The sequence below is a fragment of the Lichenostomus cassidix genome, chromosome 4 (genome assembly GCF_008360975.1).
Source record: "Lichenostomus cassidix isolate B80296 chromosome 4, HeHo_3.0, whole genome shotgun sequence".
Classification (NCBI taxonomy): domain Eukaryota; kingdom Metazoa; phylum Chordata; class Aves; order Passeriformes; family Meliphagidae; genus Lichenostomus; species Lichenostomus cassidix.
The window spans coordinates 10,078,970-10,103,769 of record NC_139484.1 but is presented as its reverse complement, the minus strand read 5'-3'; the positions used below and the strand labels follow the sequence as shown (position 1 = coordinate 10,103,769).

Here is a 24,800-nt window from a genome sequence, read left to right as displayed (position 1 = left end):
TCAGAGTGTGACTTCTGACATAAAAGCTTTTGCGCTACTACAGGCTTAGGGCAAAAGTTTGTAAGAGCATATGCAACAAAAAGTACTTTGGTTATTTATTACTTCTGGTTTAGCCTGAAGAGTTTATGCTGATTCAATAACACATCAGTCAAACTTAGCTGGTTGGAGCAAGTTTATGCCTATCTTGTGTTACTGACGGGGTACAAAATATTTCGGCAAACCTTACTTTAGCTTGCCATTTGACCAGGAACAAGAAAGGAAGGTAGGAAAGATTTACTATTTTTATTGTACTGATGGAGAAACAGAAGCAGGTAAGGTGCCACGAGTTGCTCAAGATCACAGAGCAGGTCAGGGCAAGCGTTCAGACACTGCCTGTAACGCAGACTGATGAAAACACTGCGATTATGTTACATACAGATATATATGTATGTATGTAATTGAGCTATTTGCACACAAAATTTCCCAAAGTTTACACCTTATTCACATGGTGCATAAATCAAATATTTTTATAGGATTCATGAAGTTTATACAGAATCTTGTTCAAGCATAAACTCTTTCATTATTGTAGCCATTTTGAATATTCATGTAAAAATCAGTTACCTAAGAGTTTAACAATTTCTTTCATGACTGGTCTGAGAATGATACTGAATATACTTCTGGATCAGCTCACATAAAATGTCACTTTCATGATTTAATTTTCTCTTTTAACTTAATGCTGTGAGTTTTTTTCTTTCTACTCCATAGACATTTTGATACTATCACTTAACAGCATTTAAATTCTTCACTTCCCAAGGAACAGACAACAAATTGTCATCCAACAGGACAAGTTATCAACTGCAGCACCTGTTTTCAAGAATATCTTTGCTTTAGTGGTAATTTTGGCTGGCCTTGTGCATTGTCAACTGTCATTGAATGGAATGGTGATGTTATACCATAATTCATACTGCACAAATACTGGATAATGTGTTAACTTCAAGGTCGGAGGAAGCTGAAGCAGATTCATGTTCCTGTACACACAGGGATATTCAAGATTAGAATGACACAGGCTGGACAGACCACAGCACTCCAGAGCACTACACCAATGTGCGTTTCTTGGATGCCAGAAGCAGTTGTTTGGTTTTTGGGGTTTTTTCTCTTGTTTAGCTGACTAAAAATTGCGATGCATTTTGCATACACCCAGCTAAACCCATGCCCAGTTAGTATCAGAGGTTAAGCATCAATCATTAATCAGAAGACTCATATCTTCCTACCTCTGTGCAGATGCACATTTGTGTGTTTGTCTACACATATTACACATGCACACACATACATATATATCTATAAAGATGCTGCAGCAGATCTTGAAAGCCATTGCCTGGGTTTTGCTCAAGAGGCATGAAAGTGCCTCCAAGCCTATTGACTAAATTTAGTGCGCAATCCCAGCGCTACATTGGGAGGATGGTGCTCTCATGTCAGCACAGAGCAAGAAAAAAAAGCTACTCCAGGAGGAATTCAGAGCACTTAAACTGGTCCCCTATTTTGAACAGTCATCTGGTGGAATGTTTTTCTTGACAGCATAGCAGTGACGAGTAATTGTACCAACAGGATGATAGTAACACATAGGAGTAGATATAATCACAGTTACAAGTACATGTGATACAAATATTTTCCAGGCATGGGCAGCAGTTCTTTAGTGTTTATCTTAATTCTGTTATTATACTACAAAATGAACACCCACCACTGCTGGGGATTCAATGCACATATGTATTTGCACAAAGGATGAGGATACATGGATGCAAACCTCCTGCCTCCCCTTTTCTGTGGCTATAGGATAGACCCTGGCCCTTGTTTATCAAGGAACAGAGAATTGCCTTTTCTAACCCAAAGCACAGTAGCCATTTTTTTTACCAAAATGCAACTAGAACATGTTGTGGTGGCAGCTCTGTAATGACCTAGAAATGAATGCTGTCAGCCTGGAAATGGGAATTATTTCCTTTTCAGGGAGAATGAGAATACAGCTGGCTCCCCTCCTGGCCAAGTGTTCTAGCCACCACATGATCCTATCCCAGATCTTTTGTTTAATTTTGCTTCAACTCAATCATTCTTGTGTCCTTTGTTCACAGAGATCCAGTTTCAATAGATGGGATAGATAGTACTCCTACCCAAATTGCTTGGTAATGAGGAAGGGTGAGGAAAGAGCTGAAAGGAACTATTATGCTTCCTAGCTATATTCTTATGTAAAAGAACACTATTGCCTTCATCTATTGAAAATCGAAATTGTGAGTGGAAGTCCCTGATAAGTAGAAGGAAAAAAAAAAAAAACCAAACCCAACCTGCATTATGTTCCCCTTTAAAAAAGACAAGAAGGAACAAGATGGCCAGCCTCATCTCAGTGCCTGAGGAGCTCAGGAAGCACATCCTCTTGGACTAAGTGACCAGCACAGCCAGCTGACTCTGAAGGCTCTAATAATGGTGAGTAGAAACTAACCAGCCCTTTGTGAAGCCTTTGACATCTATCCCCTGTAGCATCATCATTTAGGAGCTGAAGGATTCTGCCCTGAAGCAATGGATGACCAGGTGGCTTAAAAACTGGCTGTGGGTGCCAGGCTGCACACCAGCCACCCACATACAGGACTTCCAGGTGATTTTGTGGAGACATCTCATAAGACACTGACGGGCCCAAGATTAAAGTGCCTCTCACCCTAAACAGATTTTGGGACCAAGACCTGAAACACTGGTATCAGAGAAATGCTTCTGCCTGAATACTTCATGTGATGAGACTTCCAGTTTTTGCTTGGGAAATCATGATATTTTTTTTTATGTTAATGTTCTTATGTTATCCTAAGTCTGCACTATCTTTATATACCATCAACCTCACTAATTTTACCTGTCAGAGAATGAAAGTATCTGAATTAATACACAATCACGCATGAAAATCAGTAACTTAAAAGTTACAAAAGTAGTTAAAATGACTACTCCGTGTTTAAGTAGATAATCACGCCTCAGGCCCACCCTTGCAAAACATTTATTCCTGGATGTGAATCACTGCCTGCCCAAAGCTCTACCCAAACCATGACAAGCTTGCAGGGATTTGCAGCTCCGCTCCCTGCGAGCGCAGCGCTGGCTCCGAGCTGGCTGGGACGTGCGTGCACCCCGAGCACGGCACCCGCAAGGGCTGACTCATGCCCCAAACACCGCGGGGGCAAGCTGCAAACAGTGCTCCAAAATACACACAAAGCAAACTGAGGTTCATACACACACGGGATGGCTCTGATTTTGATGACTTCAAGGATCGGCCTCGTGCTGCCTTCTTCACTGGCATCCCTTTTGTTCTCTCATCCATCAGGATTACCTGCTTTCACACCCAAATAAAATCATCCTGAAACTGTTAAAATAATTGAAAAGCACGTAGTAGTCTTTCCTAATACTCCGAAAAATATGTGGCAAATCACTTGGAAAGCATAAAAGATTTTGGTTTAACCCACCCCCTCAGGTTTTTCAGTGCTGGTGAAGACTTCCTAATGTTACAACTTTTTGTGCAATCTTTTCACCTAAAGCTTCTTTTTTCTCTTCACCTTAACCGGCTAAGTACAAAACCATACCTAAAATGATGCATGACACAAACATCCCATCATTTAACACCAGGTGCCTCAGTGTGACTCAAGTTAACCAGGAAGGTTCCTACAGCTCCAGACCACGGAAACTGAACGTAGAGAGTGGGGTTTTTCTCAGATAGGAAGTTTTGCTCTGTTTCATCTTCTTTTAGGCCTTATCTGTCAGTCTTGTAGCCTGCAAGGTTGCAGCCAATTAGACCATGGCTTGTTTGCTATCTATGTCAAACGAAGTTATACAAAACCACAAAAATAAGGTTTGGTTCTTATCCTGATACTGTCTCATTAACTACAACATTGCACAATTGTATCAGAAATATCTGACCCTTAGCTATAATAATTCACCAGGATGATGTCATCTGAGCTGTCACGTTAGGTATAGGAGGTACTATGCAAATAATCTTGATAACAAAATGCTTTTGCTTTTGAAGGTTGACTTCAGGGTCTTAGTTTCTTGTGTAAAGATGAAAGATCGCAGCCAAAGCGGCTGTGCCTCTTCATGACGACCTTGGGGTTTTACCCTTTGAACTTGTTTTTAGCATTTTTTGGTTTTTTAGAGAAAAGGATTTATCATGGAAAGTGTTTATATGCTTTTGCTTCCTAGTAGTAATTTGAGAGGGGAGGTCAGTGCAAGGCCATTCCCAACCATTCACCTTTAGGTTGCACACTGAAATTTTTTGGAAGGTCATACTTTAGGCTTTGCAATATTTTGCCTAATTATACTGTAGGCCTGCCATGTTTTTTTTTCCAACTTCTGTTCCTCCCTCCCTTCTCCTCTCCTTCTTCCCTTTGTCATTCCAAAAGTATTTCATACTTCTGATGTTCGCTGTAGAAGTGATATCCTGAAGGGAAAATTAGCTCAGCTGCAGTGCCCACAAGTCAGTTTTAGAGGGTTAATTATTTTGTGTCCTCTGTACCATGCCAAAATCAAATTATTGTCATCTGTCTTGTTACAGTATTTATGTATTAGCATGGAAAGGTTAAGTATTTTCACAGTTATTATCTATAACTCCATCATGCATACATTTAAATATCTGATTTTAGCAAACCATGCTGTTACTCCACCTGCTTCACTTTATTCACATTGGCTGTTGTGAAATCTGAGAGTGCCTTTTCATCTAAATTGTGTTTTCATTTGTCTTGGTCATCAGAAAGGTAGAAGTTGCTCTTTCCCCTGGATCCCATCATTATCCAATTTATCTTTTTTTTTTCTCCCTGGGTCACCTACCAGTCTAATACTTGTGCCAAGATCTGCTTCTTAATGTGTTGAATCTACAGTTATTTATTGTGGGTTTTTTTTACTTTTTTTCTCTTTGTCAACCTCTGTTTTTTCTCTAACCTACTCTGCAGACCAGAGCTGCAATCCCACCACTCCAGCCATTATCTGTCTCTATCCCTTTATTGTTAGAAGAAAAAAAAAAAAAAAGAAAGAAAATATTTTACAGTTCAAAGTCTCTTCAGCTTCTATTAGCGTTAGTTTTGGAAGTCTTGAGTTTCCACAACATTTCAAAATGGAAGGGTGGTACAGCTGGGAAGAAAACAAAAGCAAGCCTAGAGAAGATTATTTGCCTAAAGTGTACAGTTTGAAAAACCCAACCAAGTCAGAAAACTTTAAAAAAATCCAAAACAAAACAACCACACAACATTTTCTTACTACTAATCTTATTTCTGTTTCTCCCCCACTCCCAATTGCTCTGCAAATTTGTAATTCACTGCTTCCAAAGGTTCTTCAAACTTGTTCTACTGGTTTTCAGAAGCAGACAGACTTGTTTTTCTTAGCTCTTCAGTACACCAACTGAACTTACTTAATTTTTCATTTTGCTCCTCCAAAGAATCCCGGGACTCTCCTTGAAGGGCCCTAAATCACTCCGTGGTATCCTATGGATATATTCAGTGTGCACTCCACAATACTGTAATTACCTGATGTATGAAACCATACAGAGCCGTGCTAAAATGAAGGCACAATTTAGCAATCGTAAAGAGCCTCGATCCTTGATGGAAAAGTGCCTTATCATAACTAATGCAGCCAGCTTCGAGAGGAGCAGATTTAATGAAAATCCTTCTCTTGCTCTGTCAGACAAAATAAAAGGAGGAGAGTTGTCGGTTTATTGTTATGGATGGAGGGGGCTTCACAAGGGCCTCCTAAAGATGTCCCAAAGCAAGATCCACCTTTTCTTCCATACTAAGGTTGACCTGGAGCGAGTTCTACCCTGGTTTTTCCATATGAAGGTCCCGGGTTCCAAGGGTTTGTAGGGACTCACAAACTGTAAAGCTCGAGGGGCAGTTAATGTGGTGTAAGGGATGCCCCTTGGACCCCTCACAGCCTTTTTCGACCTGTGCACCCCCAGAAGCAAGGAGGGAAAGGTGGAAAAAGTTCAGAATTGGTGCTACTATTTGGGGAGGCTGTCAGGCTCATTAACAGGAGCCCTGTCCGAAACGGGCCAGTTTGGAGCAAAAGGAGAAGAGGCAATGCCAAAACCAAGCTCTGAGCTCTGCGCTTCGCTCAGCGAGAAGGCTGAAACCCGTTTTTAACGCGAGGGCCCGTGTGTGCCGCGGGGTGCCGCCCGCAGCCAGCACCTTCTCCCCTCGAGCTGGGCAGCTGGGCAGCCGCGCAGCGCGGAGCGCGGCCGGACGGCGCCTGAGGCCCGCGGCGGAGGCGCGGCCGCCCCCTGCAGGGCCGCGGCGGGAGGCGCCGGGAGCGGGCGGCGGGCAGGGCGGCCCCGGGGCCGGAACAAAGCCCGGGGCGGCGGCCAGGGGCACCGCCCGTCTCCCTCCGCTTCGCACTACTTCGCCCCAGATGTCCCCGCCGCCGGAGGGGAAGGGGGCGGGCCGGGGCGGGGCCGGGGCGGGCGGAGCGGGGAGCGAGGGAGGTGCCGAGCGGGGAGAGCACCGGGAGGGCTGAGGCAGCCAGGAGCGGGGTGGCCGCGGCCCTGGCACGGCGGCGCCCGGGGGCGGGAGCCCAGGGGCCGGGCGGAGGAAGAGGAGGGGCGCGGGCAGCGGCGAGAGGAGCCGTCTGGAGGAGCCGCCGAGCCGAGGCGGCGGTGGAGGTGAGCGGGCGGCGGGAGGAGGCCCCTGCCCGGGCGGGGCTGACACCGGCCCCGGGGCTGGGGGTCCCCGCCGGGCGCGGAGCGGCTGCCCGGGTGCCCGTGCCGAGCCGGGTGTGTGCGCGGCGGAGGGCGGCGGCACGGGGCGTGCGGCGCCGCGCCGGGGGCGAGAGGCAGGGGAAGGGCTGGGGCGCTCCCAGCTGCTCGGGGGTTTTCCCGGAGGGAGGTGGTCGCTGCTCCCGAGCCGTGGCTGCGGCGCGGTGCCCGGGCTGGCAGGGCGAGGAGCTGGAGCGCAGCCCGGGCTCAGGCGGTGCCGCGGGTGGCGGGGGTGCCGCGGAGGGCACGGGGCGGTGGCGCGGGGTGTCACGCCGTGACCCCGGGGCTGCCGGGCGCCGCTGCCGCGAACAAAGAAGCGTGCGGGGAGCAGCGCTGCCCTGCAACACAAACTCCCGAAAACGCCCGCAGCCGGCAGGAGGAAAACGGGGTGAGGAGTGGATTCGGCGATGAAGCCTCGTTAGTGGGAATGTTTCTAGGATAAAAGGATATATTCAGTTCGTCTCGGGAGAAAAGGCAAGACTTGCTGTGGTTTTGAGGCCACTGTCATATCTGTTCATTGTTTATTGTTGGTTTTTCTGCATGTGGCTAATCACACCTCGTAACAACAAATTTTCTTAAAAACATCTCTTCTGATTAATTTAACAATATTATCAAAAATAAGGAATACGAGCCCTTGACTTTGCTCTTTGTTGTCTGCATTTGCAGCTGACTGAATTACGACTTGCATGTAGGGTTAAAAGTGCTGTCTCCTTTATTTCAGAGCTCTAGGGGAAGATGTTGTCTCTTCTGACATCTTGCGATTGAGATACCTGAGAACAGGTTCAGTAAGAATCCAAGTTCCTGAAGAAGACGCTACGAATGTATTGAAATAAGAAGCTGTAAACATTTTTTTTCCCCTTGTCGTCTGTACTGCGTACGAAACCATAACACGAAGCACTTCTCGGACACTCTCCCAGATGTGTGAAGTCTGCAAAGCTCGCTGTCCAGACTGACTGCTTTGGTCAGTGGTACTTGCCACGTTTGTGGTGTGTATATAGTACTCTGAAGAGCAATCACTTTTTTAATGAAATTCCCAGAAGAAACATTTTATTATGGACAGCTTTTTCTCTGTGTGTATCCCGAGAGATTAATGCCTAGAGGTGAAAGGCATTTAGTACACACTGCAGAGTTGGCTTTCCCTCAGTTTTTCCAGATGTATTGTCTCCCCTGTACACTGGGAACGCGCACAACTGCCTAAACTACAGATGCAGCCATGGAGCTGCATGAACTTGTGAGCCACACCAGAAGTCTTGCTGAGGGCTGGTACCAGCCACCGCTGCACGATGTCAGCTGAGCTGTGACTGTGCCATGCTGATCCCAACACGACGCACAGATGGAGTGACACCCTTCCCGCAGAGAAGAGGCTGTTGAGTTTTACGAGGAAGGGTGACTGATCGCCGCCACCTCTGTCAAGTTGTCTGCAGAAGATTGTCCTGTGCCAGATGAACGCGCATCTCCCTGCTCCTGAGATGTTGAAGATGTGCTGCTGCTTATGACACATCCAAGAGAAGAAGCTTTGTAAAATGGCTCAAACCAGCTTGCTGCAGGGAAAGCAGTTTTACTGTAGGGAGTGGGTTTTCCACAAGCTTCAGCACTGCCTCCAGGAGAAAGCTAGCAGCAGCAGTAGTGCTGCCAACAAACCATCTCTTGTAGCGAATTCTGGGAATAATACCGGTGTTGTCTCTGGGAAAGGAGCTGCCTGGGGTGTATTGTTGGTAGGAGGGCCCGGTAGTGGAAAGACAGCCCTCTGTACTGAGTTACTGTGGCCAAGCTCACCTGCAAACCTGCAAAGAGGCTTACATCGCCAGGCTCTAGCCTTCCATTTCTGCAGGGCCCAGGACTCTGACACGCTCTGTGTTGGAGGCTTTATTAGAGGTTTAGTCACACAAATATGCCGCAGTGGACTGATCCAGGGATATGAGGACAAACTAAGAGATCCTGCTATTCAAAGTCTCTTGCAGCCCGGGGAGTGTGAGAGGAACCCTGCTGAAGCATTTAAAAGGTAAAATCAAATTAAAAAAAAAACCCACAAAAACCCTATTGAAAACAAAAGCAAAATAAAACAAACAGAAACAATCTGCTGTTTAGGTCTTCCTTCCAGTGAGCCTAAGATGCAGATAGTTTAAAACATGTTTGTTTCATGGCTTGTTATCTCTGTCAGAGCTTGCAGACTTACCATGGAAAAATCTAACTTTGTCGTTATAGCTGACATAAATAAATATTTACTTTTAAAACAAAGTTTATTATTAATAGTGAATTTATTTACATTTGTATGTTAATACTCTCAGATGTAACTGGGTGTTTTGGAAAGGCTTGAAAGTAGTTGACTTCAGAGTGGAAAATATCTAGTCCATGGTCTCCATGTGCCATAAAGGTAGGGCAGTTGTCCTTCACAGACCTGAAACAGACCTTATAGGACCCTTGGAAAAGCTTCCAATAACATGCTCTGTCTAAGAGGAAACTGGGCTAATGGATCTCTGGGTCTGATCCAGCACATCGGTTTTATGTTTGTCTAAAAATATGTGGTAGGAAAATGTCAATTAACTCCTTATGTTACTTCTCACAATATGCACAGATTATGTTAAATCTTTATTGCTACTTCTTTTGTAAGTACTTCAAAGTGTTGAGGGGATCAGAAATTCATCAAGAGGGTTCACCCTGCCCCTTAAAAGGTTTGCCAGCTATCTAAGCTGAATGGGAAAAAAAAAGTAGACATTTTTTATTAGTGTTCCCTAACAAACCAAAGTCTCCTGAGTATGTCACTGATAATTCTGTTTCTGAAAGGGTATGTTACATCTATATAACAGTGTATATCCATAGATATACTTAGAACAATGTACAATCTTGGGCACAGCCTGTGTGAGTGTGTGCCTATTGGTCTTTATTCCTTTGTGCCACAATGAAGGAAAATTCATGAAGGATAAGGCTTGTCTTCATCAATAGAGCTTCAATTGATTGTGTTGCCAATATAAAACTTCTCTGGAATATGGTTAAACTGAGATTTTTTTAGTACTGTGTAGTGGTGTAACTTTTTGTGGTACTTGAGGGTTTATTGCCTGATGTTTGCAGTATTAACAAAAAAATTCCTCTCCTCTATTTTTTCTTCCTGACTATTAAGACTGGGAAAACAAGTACTGAGGTGGAACTGTAGTGCTTGTTCTTATTGTCATGGTGGTGTCAAAGAGCCTTCTAGTTCTGGTGGCTGTTATGTCCTTGCCTGCTGAATAAACAGGATGCATGTCCACATTGTTCTCAGTGTAGTGTCTTAAAACAAATAGTCTAAACCGAGACTAGTTCTGGATTTTTTGTTTGCTGCTAAGTGAATATGCAACTTCTAACAGCTATTAGTGTCCTAATTTCAGAAGTATTAAGCCCTCTTAATTTCTAATGAATAAAAACTGGGTGCAATTAAGTGTCTATAAATGGAATAGCAGACTGGCCATCTAGCTTCAGGCAGTCTTTTAAAATCATGAAAGTGGATTAATCTGGTGAGTAAGAGCCTGTTTATGTTTAAAAGTCTATTACAGGGAAATCTTACTAATTTGGTACAGGCAAGTTTTCAGTAAGAGCTGGAATCCTTCCTCAGTGCTAAAAGTGATTGCCTTACTGCACAGAACAGGAGCTATGTAAATGTTTTTAGAGAAAAATGCAACCTAGAAATAAAAGAGATACTTGTTAGAGTCAGCTTTTTAGACTGATTTTTATGAACACAGGGTTTAATGATGGGCTGTTTTGAGTATTCAGGTCAACATACAGGGTTCTTGGTTTTATATTGGAAAAATAAAACAGGCACAACTTCCAGTAATAGTCTTTTCCTTCTCAAATTTTGCAGCACTGATTGTAAACTCCTGTTATTACACTAAAAATACTTACAGGGTAGTACAACAGCTTTAGTCAAGGAGATCTTTCTTTTGGCCCTTCATGTATTCCCTTGCTCCCACTTACCCTGATCTCCTGCTCTCAAAAGCAGCTGTGGTAGATGGTCTTCATTCTCCAGTTTCAGATTTAAGGGAGATGAAGTGTTGCAGACAAGGTGCTGTGCTGGGTATATAAGTTTTCAGCACTGAGGCAGGGGACCAGGAGGTGGCTGTTGACAGCAGCACCACGAGCTTGTTCTGCTGGGTGATACAATCTCTGTCCACAAAGAAGAGGCACTTGGCAATCCTCTTCCCACCATCAAACACCTCAATCATTTGTTTAATTGAACTTTTGCTAATACATAAACCATGCATGAAGTGTTTTAACAGAATTATAATTTAGGATGTTCCGTGGTTTCTAAGACTTGCCACTGAGCACTTCAGTCTTCTGCTCTGGTGTGTTTATAGTTCATGCTAAGTGAGAGTTGTTGTAATGTGAAATGAATTCTAGGAAGACTTAATAGTCAGATGATTGCATTTCTCATTGTTTAAAGGCACTGAAGAAGCACAAAGTGCTTGTCTCAGTGCTCCATCGATTTTGCCTTATTTTAGTTTATTCAGTAGAAGAGGGGAAAAATTTTTCTTTAAAGGCACTGTCAAATTTTTGTTCTGCTTTTCACGGCTGCTTCAGACTCAGCCACGTATTCATGGCCTAAAATGGAAAGATTTCTCTTCATAAGTGCTAAACAAGATGATACCACTTTATTTTTGTGCTAATTGTCCTGGAAATACTGAGAAAGAAAAGCCTCCTAATGTCTTGTAACATGCCAGTTTATAAACAATATAAAATTGTTAGTTAAAACAGTGAAATGTTTTCCTGAAGGAGGTTTTTAAAATAGATTTTCAGCCATCCCTATGGTCATAGTGATACATGTGCAAGTGATGACCCTCAGCATTAAGACATTTCTCACGCTGTTTAAATGTCTCATCTTAAGAATTTCTTATGCATTTATAAACTTTAGATGCCCTAAAAATTCTTTCAGGAACAGATCTTGCAGATCTGAAGTTCTGGAAGGGCTGAATTATACAAATGTATTTAACAGTTTGCATTTGTTGCTGCACTGACAGCTGAGAGAAAGAACAGCTACTTACAGCACTTTTCTTATCAGGCACAGTGCTGGAGCAGAAAGCAGCCTTAAATGTAAGGAAGAGTGCTGAACCCTCACACACAAATTTTCAGTGAAAGTAAAGCAGAAGGGAAGGCAGAGATGTTACAGACACCAGAAGTTAAGAAGAAATTATGTGGTAAACGAGTGAATTTAATTCAAAAGGTCTATCAAGCTCTTCTTTCCAATAACCCAAATTTTGCAATGCTATCTCTAGGGTTGTTTTGGTTTTTCTGCAGCAAGTTTATTCTTCCAGCAATTTGGTAGGAATACAGGCAGATAGCTCTTATCCAAGGCTGCCATGAGGTCACAGAAGAACTCTGATATAAACTGTGGATAATGCTGAAATATGTGTAAACCAGGCTGTAGAAGGGCATTTCCCTTATGTTCATGGTTTATGTTTTTCTGACAGATGAGATGACATTAAATACCTTCAGACAGTAGGGAAAGGCATATAATTCCCACGTGTTGTGCTGCAGTTGGGATTACTGGTGGGAGGCAGAGTTTAGTTCATTCACAGCCCAGAAAGTGGCTGTCACTAGAAGTGTGGGCATAGTTTATCCTGCAGAGTTGATTTGTTTTGCAGCCATTGCTCTTGAATTTGAAAGATACCCAAGACCAGAGCTCCTGGGTTAGTTTCAGAGAATTTAGAGATGGAACATGTTAAATAACAGCATGTTTTTTAAGTTGCACTAAACTCAACTTTAGTGTGTGTTGGTCTAGTACAAACCTAAAGCAGACTTTGAATTTTGCTTGGGTGTGTTGCTGCAATTAATAAATCACTAAAAAATTGTGAATTTCCACATCTCCCAGCAGGCTGGTTGCAGATGGAGCTGCTTTGCTCTTGCTCACAGATGAAGTTTCTTTCCATCTTCTGCATGTATTTTCAGGGAACTTTAACTCTTGTGAGACTTTTCATATCCTTAATTCTCATACTGAATTTGGGTCAATAATTTCCAAGTGTTTTTTGCTTGTGAAGTATCCTAACATTTTATTACTAAAGAATTCCTCATAGAACTACTTTAATGTAAGAGGGTCTGATGTAAGTGATTTTTATCAGGGAAAAAAAATGAAGCTGTGAATTCAGATTTCCACTTATTTGCATTCCCATGCAAGTAGATGCCCCTGAGCAGTAGAGACCCAAAAAAATAAAAATTTAAAGGAAATAAAGCCACAAAAGAAAACCAGAAAGAGCTGCTGAGCAAATCTGTGACTCCATAAGAACTTCGCAGAAGTTTTCTCAAGCTGATGTTACATCCTCTTTATCAAAAATTAACATAGGGAAGGCTAAACTCAGTGCAGTGGTTGCTTTTGCAGATTCCCAGATTATCACAGCTTTTTTTCCATTTCTAACTCCTGATCCCTGCAGATTTACACACAACAGATTTACCTTGAATTTAATGTGACCAATAATGTTAAGTGATGTAAAACACCAAACAATTTTCTATTTCTCTAGAATATGCAAATATCTGTAGACTTGGCTGTAAGAGGTGTGAGAGGTCATGTAAGGTTCTCTGCTGACTGTGAGTTTCAAGCAGGGGTTTATGTTGATTCAATTTGAAAGCCTTGTATGAGCCTTGTGAGTCACTCCTTTGGACAGCGTTACAGTGCAGCAAGTCTTGTGCCAATAGCTGTTATCTATGGAAAGTTCCTTCTGCCTCTTTGGAGGCTTCCAAGGGATTGAGCCTTTGGTGTTTTGTCTTTGGCAATATGATGGAAACCTCATAAAGGGCACAATTCAGAGGAAAAACCTAGGAGTGCCAGCCAATGCTAACAAGCATTTCCTCCCGCCCCAGCCCTTCACCTGTACTGACTTTCCATGTTACTAAGTTATTTTTTTATCTTCCCATTTCCCTCAAGAGTCATGTATCATCAGAAAGTTGCAAATTGTAGGTGATAGAATGTTTACTCCTGTCTAAATGATACTGGGAAACAAGTTTCATTTCAAGTTCTGGACTGTTTGTGTGACAATGTAGAAAAACGGTTTGTTCATTTGAACATTCTGTGACTTTTGTCCAGGGACTTTCAGTCTGCAGCACTGAAATGCCATTTTTCTTGCTTAGATGAAGAAAAAGATTTAGACATTGAGTTGTAAACGATAACAGATGAAGTGTGAAGAAGTTGTTCATTTTTAGAACTCCTTGTACCATCTTTGAAGTCAGTAATATAATTAAATTATAGTGGATTGTGTAGGTTTACTGAGCAATTAACTAGTGAGCTTTTTGCTGGTTTGGAGTAGCTTATTCTTAATTGCAGAAATTTGAGTGTATTTTGGAGTAAATTTGAGATCAGTTAAGAGCATCCTGACTTTAGTGGGTTTTCATATTTCACCCTGGAAACTTTGGGTTTTCCTTGCTAGTGAATTAACCACAATATGTGCTTCTGCTGCAGTTTGCAGCGCCCAAGTTCTGGCACTACTGGGAAAAGGTGACAGAGAGAGGCAGCACGTTGGAGACAGTTACAGATGCCTGAGCTTGGGCCACTGGAAACCCAAAAGCTGCTGGGATTTCTATCAACTTACTCTAAAAGGCATTAGTAATTCAGTATTAATCTTAAATAGATGGTAAATGTCTCAGTTTTTCTCACACAGTTCTCAGACTGTCTGGGCGTGATCTAGATCTTTTTCTCTAATCTGCTTTCTTCTGGAAATGGCTGCTACAGAGCCTTTCTCTCTGCTTCCAGGGCTTCAGTACAGTGTTGATAGGCTGTAGCTTTCCAATGGTTGCAGGGAGGATGTGAATATATAGATCTTGTCAGGCTCTCTTCATTTCATGGAGCTATAAATTGTAGAAACAAAGCCAAGGACTGACTGTGTGCTGTTTCATGCAGAGAGGGATCTGAATGCATAATAAATTAATTTACAAGACTCTTTAAAGAAGAAAGTTGTTAAAACTCCATTGTGTTTATTCGCTTACCACATGTAAAGTTCAAATGTGCAAGTGACTGGTTTGAGCCTTAAGAAGGTTGGAAGGGGACCTCAGTAAAATCAAGTCCAGCATCTCCTTCCCCAGACAGAAAAAACCTGAAGATGCTGGCTTCATCTGCTCTTACGCTTCTCAGTTCTTCTAGGAAAAAATCCATATGTTACCCTGAGTTGTTTTTTTCTTGCTATAATCTAAGATTTTACTACCCAGGGTGTTCACCAGAGACATGGAGAATAGATTTGTTCTTTCCCTTTTGGGGATAGCCTTTTACATCTTTGAATACAGCTTTATTTTCTTTCATCTCAACCTGAAATTAAACAGTTAAATAATTCCATGTTGTTAGTCTGTCCTCAGAGGGTCACATCTAAGAATGTGGCATTAAAAAATCCCTTAGCTAAATAAAAGCTTTCAGTGTCTAGGGGGAATTTTTCCTACCAATGTTTTAGACGTGTAAATAAGCGACTTTCTGCTTCTTTACTTACCCAGGTTTTTGTGCATTCCTACATCTTCTACTTATGCTTTACTAGAATCCTGAAGCTAGTTGGACTCTAGCCCAGAAGAGCTTGATCTGGTAGAAGATTGAGTTCTCCTTTTAGTAGGAGTTTTCAGTTGAAAGTTATCTCATTCCAGTTAAAATCAAGTTGTTTTTTTATTTATGATTTATTTAATACTCAGAAATAATGAAGGCAAGATAACAGTTGAAAATCATAGCAATTTATGGGTGAGATGAGAAACTATTTCTGTAAGAGCATGCACAAGAGGTTAAAAAGAATCTGCCAACTCAGCCTGTCTTTCTCAGCTCAGTGACAGTGGAGTTGCAGAAGGTAGATTTGCTTTTGTGAGAGCACCTTGATTCTGCTGGAGCTTCTGAATATTTCCATGTAACTGAGGCTTTAGGCTTTTAACTGATGCTGTGTTTTATAGAAAAACTGGAGTTCTCCAGACCATTGGAAAGTTGAGCATTGCCTGAAGCTTAAGTACTTTGTGGCATGTTTCTCTTTAGGCTTTTCCCTTAAATCTGTGGAGTTAACGGGTCACATAGCAGCAGTCAGTGTTTCTGCAAGAACAAGTTGTATGTTCCTCTTTCATTGTATGGAAGCACAGCCTACAGACTGAACATAATACCGTTTAAGGTTTTAACCTTTTCAGATTAAATTACCATAAGAAAGTTTCCCTAAGGCATTTTAATAATGACAACTTACATAGACCTTTTTGTCTTCTACTTCTATAGGCATTAACATTTTGGCTTTAATCAATGTGGCTCAGACTTAAAACCTTACAGGTTTTCCAATAAGCTGTTTAGTTAGATGGACCTACATAGCAATTCTTACTTCTTAATTATTTCCCTTCCCTTCAGTTTGCTATGCACATGTTCATAGCTTGTGCCAGGGTTTAGGTTTCTTTTCCTTTCTTCTTTTTCAATGAAAAAATGAAAAGGATTTGGCGGATTGTGAGGTAGAAAGGACTTAGTGTGTCTTATATACTGGGAGAAGATAGTATTGAAATATCACCTCCTGAAAGCAATGACTTGAAGAGGTTTCAGTTTCTTGAGTGTGATGATATGTACAACACACTGGGGATGGTGAGAAATCATCTGTCTTTGTCCAGGAGCAGGAGTGTTTTTAGTACAGAGACACTTTGTGATTGAAGAATGGCTGCTGAAAAAGAAATAGGCAAAAAAGGCAAGAAAATAATTACATTGACCCAAGGGTTGAGTTGTATATAAGTATTCAAAGGTATTGCAGAGGGTGCTGGAAAGAATGGAGCTGGGTAGGTTCCTGGTCTGCTTGTTGATATCAAAACGTGATAAGATAGTATGAAAAAAGAACTGAAAATGACATAATGAAGGCAGCTGGGGAAATTTACCTAATGAAGTAAAAGGGGCAAACCAGTTGCATTCCAATCCCTCTGTCTGTCACATGTTTGTAGATAGCTTCACACAAAGGGAGGACCAAAAACTCTTGCAGGTAGAAGGCCATGCAACTTTCTGTCTCAGTTGTGGATGCTGCTGTTTAAATAGATGGGAGTGAGAGGAAGGATGGAATAAAGGATCATACATGAATGGACTTTGAGTCCACAGACCACCAGCAGTGTCTTTTTTCTTTTTTTTTCCTTTGTAATGTCCTAGTAAGCATTGGTAGTACTGGTGCTTGTGTGAAGGAGGGGAGGTGGGCACCTGGCTGTGTATTGATGCAAGCTGTGTGCTAAGGATCCATGATATCTTAGAACATGAGAGAAGGAAGGGACCATGGCAGAATTTTATTTAAGGTTGTTTGCAGCATCATGGAGTTGTCCTGGAGGAAAGAGAAAACTGTTCAGAAGTTCTAGGTCAGTACCACCAGTACAGAGATGACAGTAACTGGCAGGTAGGAATGAACCTCAGGAGGAAAACCTGTTTAGAATGGGATTACAGCATAATCTTCATTTTAGAGCAGTTAATTAACAAGTCTTGGTTTAACTACATTAACTCTCCTGCAGCGACAGCAAACATGATATAATCACTAAGCTGTCTGTCCTTTTTCTACACTTTCCTGGAGCAGAGTTTAACAGGTCATTAGAAAAAGAACTCTGTAGATAAAGTGCAGCTGATCCGTGATAAGAGAAACTATGTCCTATATGATTTTGGATTATCCTAAATGATCAAAGTCTAAAAGATGGAAACTTCAGCAGTCAACAGCATAACACCAAATTCTGTTTTTCTCTACCTTTTTCATTAGTACCTTCTTTTATTTCAAATTGTGGTTTTCATTCACAGTAAATATGAATTATTGGAGGGGAGGAAGAGGAAGATGTAGTTTCTGTTATTTATTCTGTCGTAACTAAGGCTAATAAATATAAAGCTACAAAATCTAAATGCATAAGTGCTGTAAGATTATAGTATCAGGTCTACATGGTACTAACCTAACAATGTTTTTTGAGAGTAAATTGTGGAGAAAATACAGAAATCATCAATTGGAGATTTACAGGCAAAACAGAGAAACTGTATCTGCTTGGGGCTGGGGCTGAAAAAAAACAAACCGCGAGATAACTGATATGGCCCCAAAGTGAGGCATGAAGAACTTATGCTGTGAATTGTACTTTGGGGAGTATGGGAGAATAATTTTGAATGGGACACATGAAAGCTGCTCCATCTGTTGCCTCTTCAACAAAGACAGTGCAGTAAACATTAGGATAGTCCATTTTACTAAGATGGAAAATAAGATGGATAAAGATACGTGGTAAGACAAACACAGTAGGAAAGCTGTCATAAGTGCTCAGCTAGGAAGGTAAATTCTTAACAGCTTTTCGTCTGGTATTTGTACAGAGGATTTTCTCAAAATGAGGTTGGACATTATAATCCTCCAATCAGTTCAGCAGTGGAAGTTTGGGGTGTTTTATGAGGGCGTGCAAGACATGACATAGGCAGGTGCAGAGCAGCTTGTTTAGGGAATGATCAAGATTGTAAAATGTCTATTATTGTGTAGCCTGATTCTTCCAGACAGGCAATTCAAGAACCCACTGTTCTGAAGAAACAGCTTACTACTGAAATAGCCACTACAGTTGTTCTTCTTCCTGCTTCCTAATCAGTAATGTTGGGGTTTTTTTTTCCCTTTGAAATCAAATGAATAGGAAAAATCTAATTAATTTTGGGGATTGTCAGTCTGAACTGTAGTAATAATTGTGGCTCTTTTATAGTGTGTATTGATCTACTGTATTCTATTTTATGGTCATGGAATAATAGAACATAGGGCTGGCTGCACAGTAAATTAGCATATAGCCTGACAAAAGCCACACAATTGAACTTACTCAACGCAGTTTTCTACCTGTCTCATCTGGGAGTTTTTAGGGGCTTTTTGTGCTTAGCGTTTCTTTCATCCCAGCAAATACAATCCTATAGCAGGAAAGCAATATCTATTCCTTCAGTTCTCTTTATGCACTGCATAAATAGAGGCAGAAAAAAGAAAGGGATTTTTGTCTATCTCCAAAACATAGAATAATACCTACAAATTCAAACACTTGTTAAGCTACGAGAATTTCAACTCTGTTGTGTAGTAATCTGTTCAGATAACACTGCTTGTAGAAGTGGCATTTTTGTTTAACAAAGAAATATTAATTTTTCTATGACTAAGAAACCAGGTTGAAAAGGAAAGCTGAAAAGACTATATATATATGTGTGTGTGTATATATATTTCCCTTGCCTGTACCTTTCATTTCATAAATGATCTAAAACTAACCTTGTAATTTTAATACATTCTGTTGCATATATAAACTTGTTAGTTTTCATATTGTAGTGCCTCACTCTTGCACGCTGCATTTCAACCACAGGTTTTTGAATATTTGTAAAAAAAGTTATTATCCCAATGTTACATGTGTGAAAATAAGGTGTGCAGTATAGGCAATGCTCTCATTTTTACTAATGATAGTTTTCAGTGAGCCTGATTTGATGCTTTAGTCTCATGCATTTGATGTAAAGTGTACTTTCTTTGACACCTCCTAGTTTTTTTTTAAAAAAGAGAAAGATGGATTTGTGGGAAAAAATACCATTGATGCTTAATAGAAAGTAAACATTGATTTTTTGACCCTAATAAAAGAGCCTTAAAGCAAAAGATGGTGGATGACAAATTCCAGGAATAAATATAAGTAACAGCAACTTAGACAAGAGCTCAAAAACTGGGGATGGAGGAGGAGGGGAAATAGGCTTAGTCATGTAGGTCATGGGACAGACAAGAAGATAAGTCAGGGAGTAATCAAACGTCTTAGGTGTCTTTATACTAATGGAAAAAAGGTAAGGGGTGAACAAGCAGAACTGGAAAATTCAGTGTACAGTCAAGATTGAGTTCAGTGCTCTGAAAGATCTGTCAGGATAACTTGTATAACTGGTATGTGTTAAAAAAATGTAGCTTGTTTTATATATTACATGCTTGCTTGTAGTTCTAGAATAAACTGAAGAAATTAAAGGCACTGGAAAATCTGATTAAAATATATATACCACGTGTGGTGATATCTCTACATGTGGGATTTCTACTTAAAGGTTTGTTGGTAAGCCTGATCTTTAATGGACTGTAAATCAAACTACCTACCAACTACCTATCAGACCGCCTTGTGAATCTAAAAGTTTACCTGCTTTGTCAAGTAGAGTTCTTGGTAACTAAGAGAGATTCCCACACCTCTGAACCATGTCTTTTGTAAAATTACAAGTGCTTTACTCTACCATGTCAACAAGCTCAAGTAAGCTAAGCTGCTTTAAGATAACAAGTGGCATTATCCATGGCATAGAATTTGGATGATAATGTCTGCAGAGTTGAAAAATTTGAATAACAAATAGGAGATAATCATCAGTTGGGACGGCAAGATACAAGCAGGAGTCTGGCAGTGACCATCCTTCTGATGTCAAAGAGGAGAGAATAGCTAATGGGAAGACACAAATTTGCTTCAGTCCACTTTGAAAAAATCAGCTGAGGAAATTAAAAGAAATCCTTTGGAGATAGTGACTATGAAATGGTCTTAAATGCATGTGTTGGGTTAATGGTTGGACTCAAAGGTATTTACCACCCTAAATGATTCTATGATTCTTTGCTTAGAAGGGGAGGAGAAAGACAGACAAACTAAAAGATGGAGATGTTCACTATCTCAGATGATTTGTGAGTAAGGTCTGATGAAGATAAGTATAATGAAAGAAACGAATTGGCTGGAAAGAGCGCTGAGGTCTCAAAGCACTGTATTAAATGTCTGGTTCAGTGAAACTGAGCTCCTCGTCAGTCATGTGTTAAACGCTAGCAGGACAGTGGCAGAAAGAAAGTAGAGCAGCCACTAAATGTGAAAGTGAAAGAGTAATGTAAAAATGAGGGCGAGACTGCAAGTTCAAGGTGCATTGATCATGTTTCCTGTGAGGTGTGTTTTACAAGAAATAATTCCATATATATGTTAGCAGAAAAAAAGACAGTTTCCACCAAGTGTTGGTCTGCCGTCCCTTGGGGAAGAAAAACTAACAGCAGCAGGAAAGCTAAAATTTCAATGCTTGTGTATATTGCCCTTTCTTAACAAACAGTCATTTTGCAGTCAGCTAACGTAATTAAAACTAGTGAGAAAAAGTGGTAAGATCAAAAAAGAAAAAAAAAAAAAAAGCATAGCCCAAACCAAAAACCCCAAACAGATACCTAACATAAAATAGGTGAGATGTTTTCAAACTGTTACTGATTGTCTTCGAAGGACAGGTTATCTTTATCAGGATGGCTGAAAATGCAGCGTTGAAAGAAAAATTTGTGTGTTTAGTGCCTTAATTTAAGAAGGGATAAAAAAGGTGTGGGGAATTAGAAGTGTGTCAGTTGAAATGAAAAATACCAGAAGAAATAATCCAACAAACTATTTGCAAGCAGCTGGGAGATAGCAAAGAGGTGAAAAACAACTAACATGGCATGACATGGTTTGGTTTTGATAAATTTAATCTGACTTCTGTTTGGAAGAGTCACAGGACTTGTGGATAAGGGATAACCATAAATGCCATCTTAACTCCAGGAAGGCTTTGCTTGCATGAGACTCATGCATACTTATTTATATAATAAATATAAATGTTTATAGTTCTGTATTTGGCTACATGGAATAAAAGATATGTAATTGTATTTAATTAACCGTAGTTCACTAGTTCACACAGTTAGTTTCATAGAGGTCTGTCCTGTGTATTTTTTCTTTTCAGCCTGTTCCTTAATTCTGTGAGCTGACTGGAGAGAAATGGTTAAAAATTTTGGGTACTACTAGCTTCCTTGTAGTAACCCTGGTATTATCTGTGGGACAGAAGTTATAGGGCAGGAAGTACAAGGTTTGAATTGCAGGAAAGCAGGTAAAGGTTAGACACACCAAGGGAAGGAGAAAACTTCCAAAATCAAGAATATTTATGCACTGGAATGGATTGCTTAGGGAGACAGTATTGATTGCTGGGAGTCTTCAGGAATGCCTAGGCTTGTATCTCAGGGATGACTGAGGTAGAGCTGATCTGACTGTAGGTGGGGAAGTGGACTAGGTGACCTCTCCATCACTATAAAACAGAGCTGTGCGAGCTTGTGTAGAGTACATTGTTTTGGGGTTTTTTAATTTACATATTTGTGGAGAATGTTTGCATTGTCTTCTGTACTCTCCCCCTCTTTGCCTTTGGGGGACACAGATTTTTGTATGTCAGACTCATAGTAATTTAAAATATATTGTGTATGTTAGCTCATATGATAAATATATTCCGTTTAAAATACAGTCCGTCGACCTGCTTATGGTAGCAGTTGTGAATGGTTGTTCGGCCACAGTTGGCTGTCCTTTATAATAGCCAAGTTGTTTGCAAACTGCTCTGGGCAGTCCAGCTATTACACCAAAATATTTGCTCTTAAGGCTTCTATTTTCCGAGGTTTCAAGTAAATCCACCAGTAGATCTGCTGGCAATGTTTTGTAGCCAAAAATCACCTCTGTGTTTGTGTGAGACGGTAGGAGGTCTCTAATCAATACCCAGGGTCCAGCATGGCCTGTTTCTGTGGGACCAGTGGCGCTGGTTCCACCATAAACTCTGCTTTTGTCTGGCCTGATGCCCTAGAGCTGGCTTTTGTACTCTCCTGGTGGGGCTGCAAGTCTGCCTTACAATTGCAGATAAAATCCAGGTTGCTACAAGACGTTGCAAAATCAGGTATTGAGTTGCACAAGACTTGCCTGCTGTTTCTAATTCACCGCTTCTGAAAAGGCCAGACCCTTGATTTACATCTGTGTACTTCACTTAGAGCTTTCCCAATAGGTGATTCTCAGGGTGGGTTTTGGTTTGTTTTGGGGTTTTTTTCTCTTCTGCTTTCTGCCCCTTCCTTCATAAGATTAACCAGGGTTGTGTAGAACTGTTAAAGCCAGTTTCTCTTCCTGTGCAGCCTGCAAATAAATAATTTACTAGAAAAAATAATCTATATTATACTGTTGCCCATGAGCATGTCTTAATTCCAGTATTGCACTTTGTCAGAAAGTCATAATCAGCTGCAGTGCATTTTATCTTGTTGAAAAAGTACAGAACGAGTACCTCGATAACTTGATCAGATCTGTCAGTGTGTACACAGGTGTGCACACCTCCAACTGGGTCACTTCACTTTCGCCTTACGGGTTATATTTTGCAGCTTTTTAAAGTGTGGAATTGTTCTATGCTTCACAGCCCTCATATTTCATAAATATTCCCAGTTAAGGGTCCCGTGTGTGTGTTTTTCAGGATGTTATTACCAGTATGAGCAGCTGGGCAATTAGTAAGAAGGAAAGGCCTGTATTCCACACGTATATAGTGCCAAGAATTGGGGTGATATTATTCAGAAAGCAGCTATTGATTTGATCATTAATTTCCCTTTTAATCATTAGCCAGAAAGCATTATAAGGCAGGTAAATAAACTGTTTACTGTAAGTCATCCATAAGATGTAAATGCCTTGTCACAGGACAAAATAAACCGCAACCCTCTACAAGCAGTGCTACAAGCAATTTGTAAAGATACTCTGTTTTTTCTTTCTGTGTGAATACAGCTGCTAAAAGGACTTGGGAAGAGGGTAATGTTTCATCAGCTGAGCAGTAGGAATTGTCAGTTTTATTAGAAGTTAAATTCACCTTTTTTTATTGCGACCTGTGTCCCAAATGCAGTTTGGAAAACAAAAGAGAAAAATGCAGCTATTGGTGTAAGTCTGTCTTTGCTGAAGCTTGTAATAGTCTTTAACAGCTTTATCTTCCCTGGCTCCATGCTTTTAAATGCAAATTGGGAACTGGGGGTAGTGGGGACAAGACAGCTTTAATGGATTATAGTTCCTGCTAACCAACTCCTGAATTATTCCAATATACAAATAAATGTGTGTCTGTAAGCACATGAGGAGCGAGGTCTGGAATTTGCTGTCACTTGTGAGAATCTTTCAAGTAGAGATGATTTAAAAATATCTGGAGTTTTAGCATTTTGTTTTCTGTTCTTAGGTATTTAGAAGCTCTTATGTTTATTCCATGAGCAGTGGAAGTACTGAAAACCCTACCATGTATAGATTTGGGTACCTCTGTCCTTAGGTATCCTGCAATGGCCTGATCTCCCCTCTGTAGTGTCTGTACAATAATTCCTTCCCTTTTCCCTGGCATGCAGCTCTTCCAGCTCTTAAATGCCCTACAGAGCATTCTCCTTCCCTGCCTGTCCCCCTGCAGAGGGCTGGGCACAGTGGAGCTTCTGCTACATCTGATTTAGCGCTGGAAGAGGCAGCAGCATCAGATTTCCACTTAGTGGTTAGGATTTCTGCTATAGGTCTCAGTGTGTGATTTTCAGGCAAAAATCCCACTGCTTCTTATGTTGCTGGCAAAAATTACTACAACATTATGTAAATATAGTTGGCTTATTTACAGTCTCACTGTGCACTTCATTTTCTGTATTTGCCAATACAACATAAATGGAAATAAATGTCTTAAAAATTACGTTATAAAGGGCTGTGATATATCATGTTGTAAACCACTTATAAGAAGGAAGATGCTTGTTTGCTTTTCTGAAGATTGAGATGAGTGTTTGGAGAATTATTTTGTTATACACTAGGTATTGGTAAACTCTTCATATATAAATACATATTCACAAAGAAATCAATCCAATATATATAGTCATATCCCTGATCACTGTGCAGGGTTTAGGAATATGACAAATAACTGATGAATTTCCTGAAGGAATGTGGTGTAAAAACATGTGAAAAAGGAGGAGGCTATGTGTGGAATAAGTGTTGTCTGCTTTTCTTCAAACTTTCTTTGGAAAGAACATAATTGGTAAATTCCTGATGCACCTCCGGGATGGTACTTCTTGGCAATACAAATTCCTGAAAATACTGAGATATAATCTCATGGGAGGAGGTGACTCAAAAAGCAGTTTGTTAAAGCATTGTTACACTGTTTAGAAAAAGGAAGGTAAGAGCTCAGTAGCAGTAGTAAAGCAGATTTCCAAATATGTCCTTTCCGTCATGAAATTTGAAGTGTGTCGTTTTGCTAAGCGTATCAGCACTTGGAGTCTGACAAATCAAGGGTAGTGGTTGTGGTTTTCTTTATTTTATTTTTTCTCTGCTGCTTCTGGCCTGCCTAGGAGATGATTTTTGTACTTGTTCTGTTTGTTTGTCTGTAGTGAATGCTGGCAGCTGG

The 24,800-nt window shown here is 40.8% G+C and overlaps 1 protein-coding gene across 4 annotated transcripts in view; it reads left to right on the top strand.

Moving 5' to 3' along the window:
* Positions 1 to 6,453: 6,453 nt before the first annotated feature.
* ANKRD50 (ankyrin repeat domain 50) overlaps positions 6,454 to 24,800 on the top strand; it is a 39,885-nt gene continuing 21,538 nt past the window's right edge. Inside the window, exons 1-2 of one of the 4 annotated variants that reach the window (XM_085057858.1) lie at positions 6,454 to 6,748; positions 7,452 to 8,732. In XM_085057858.1, the coding sequence (XP_084913984.1) occupies positions 8,254 to 8,732 (479 nt within the window). In that variant the 5' untranslated portion in view covers positions 6,454 to 6,748; positions 7,452 to 8,253. The other 3 variants (XM_085057856.1, XM_085057859.1, XM_085057857.1) reach the window with 3 other exon arrangements.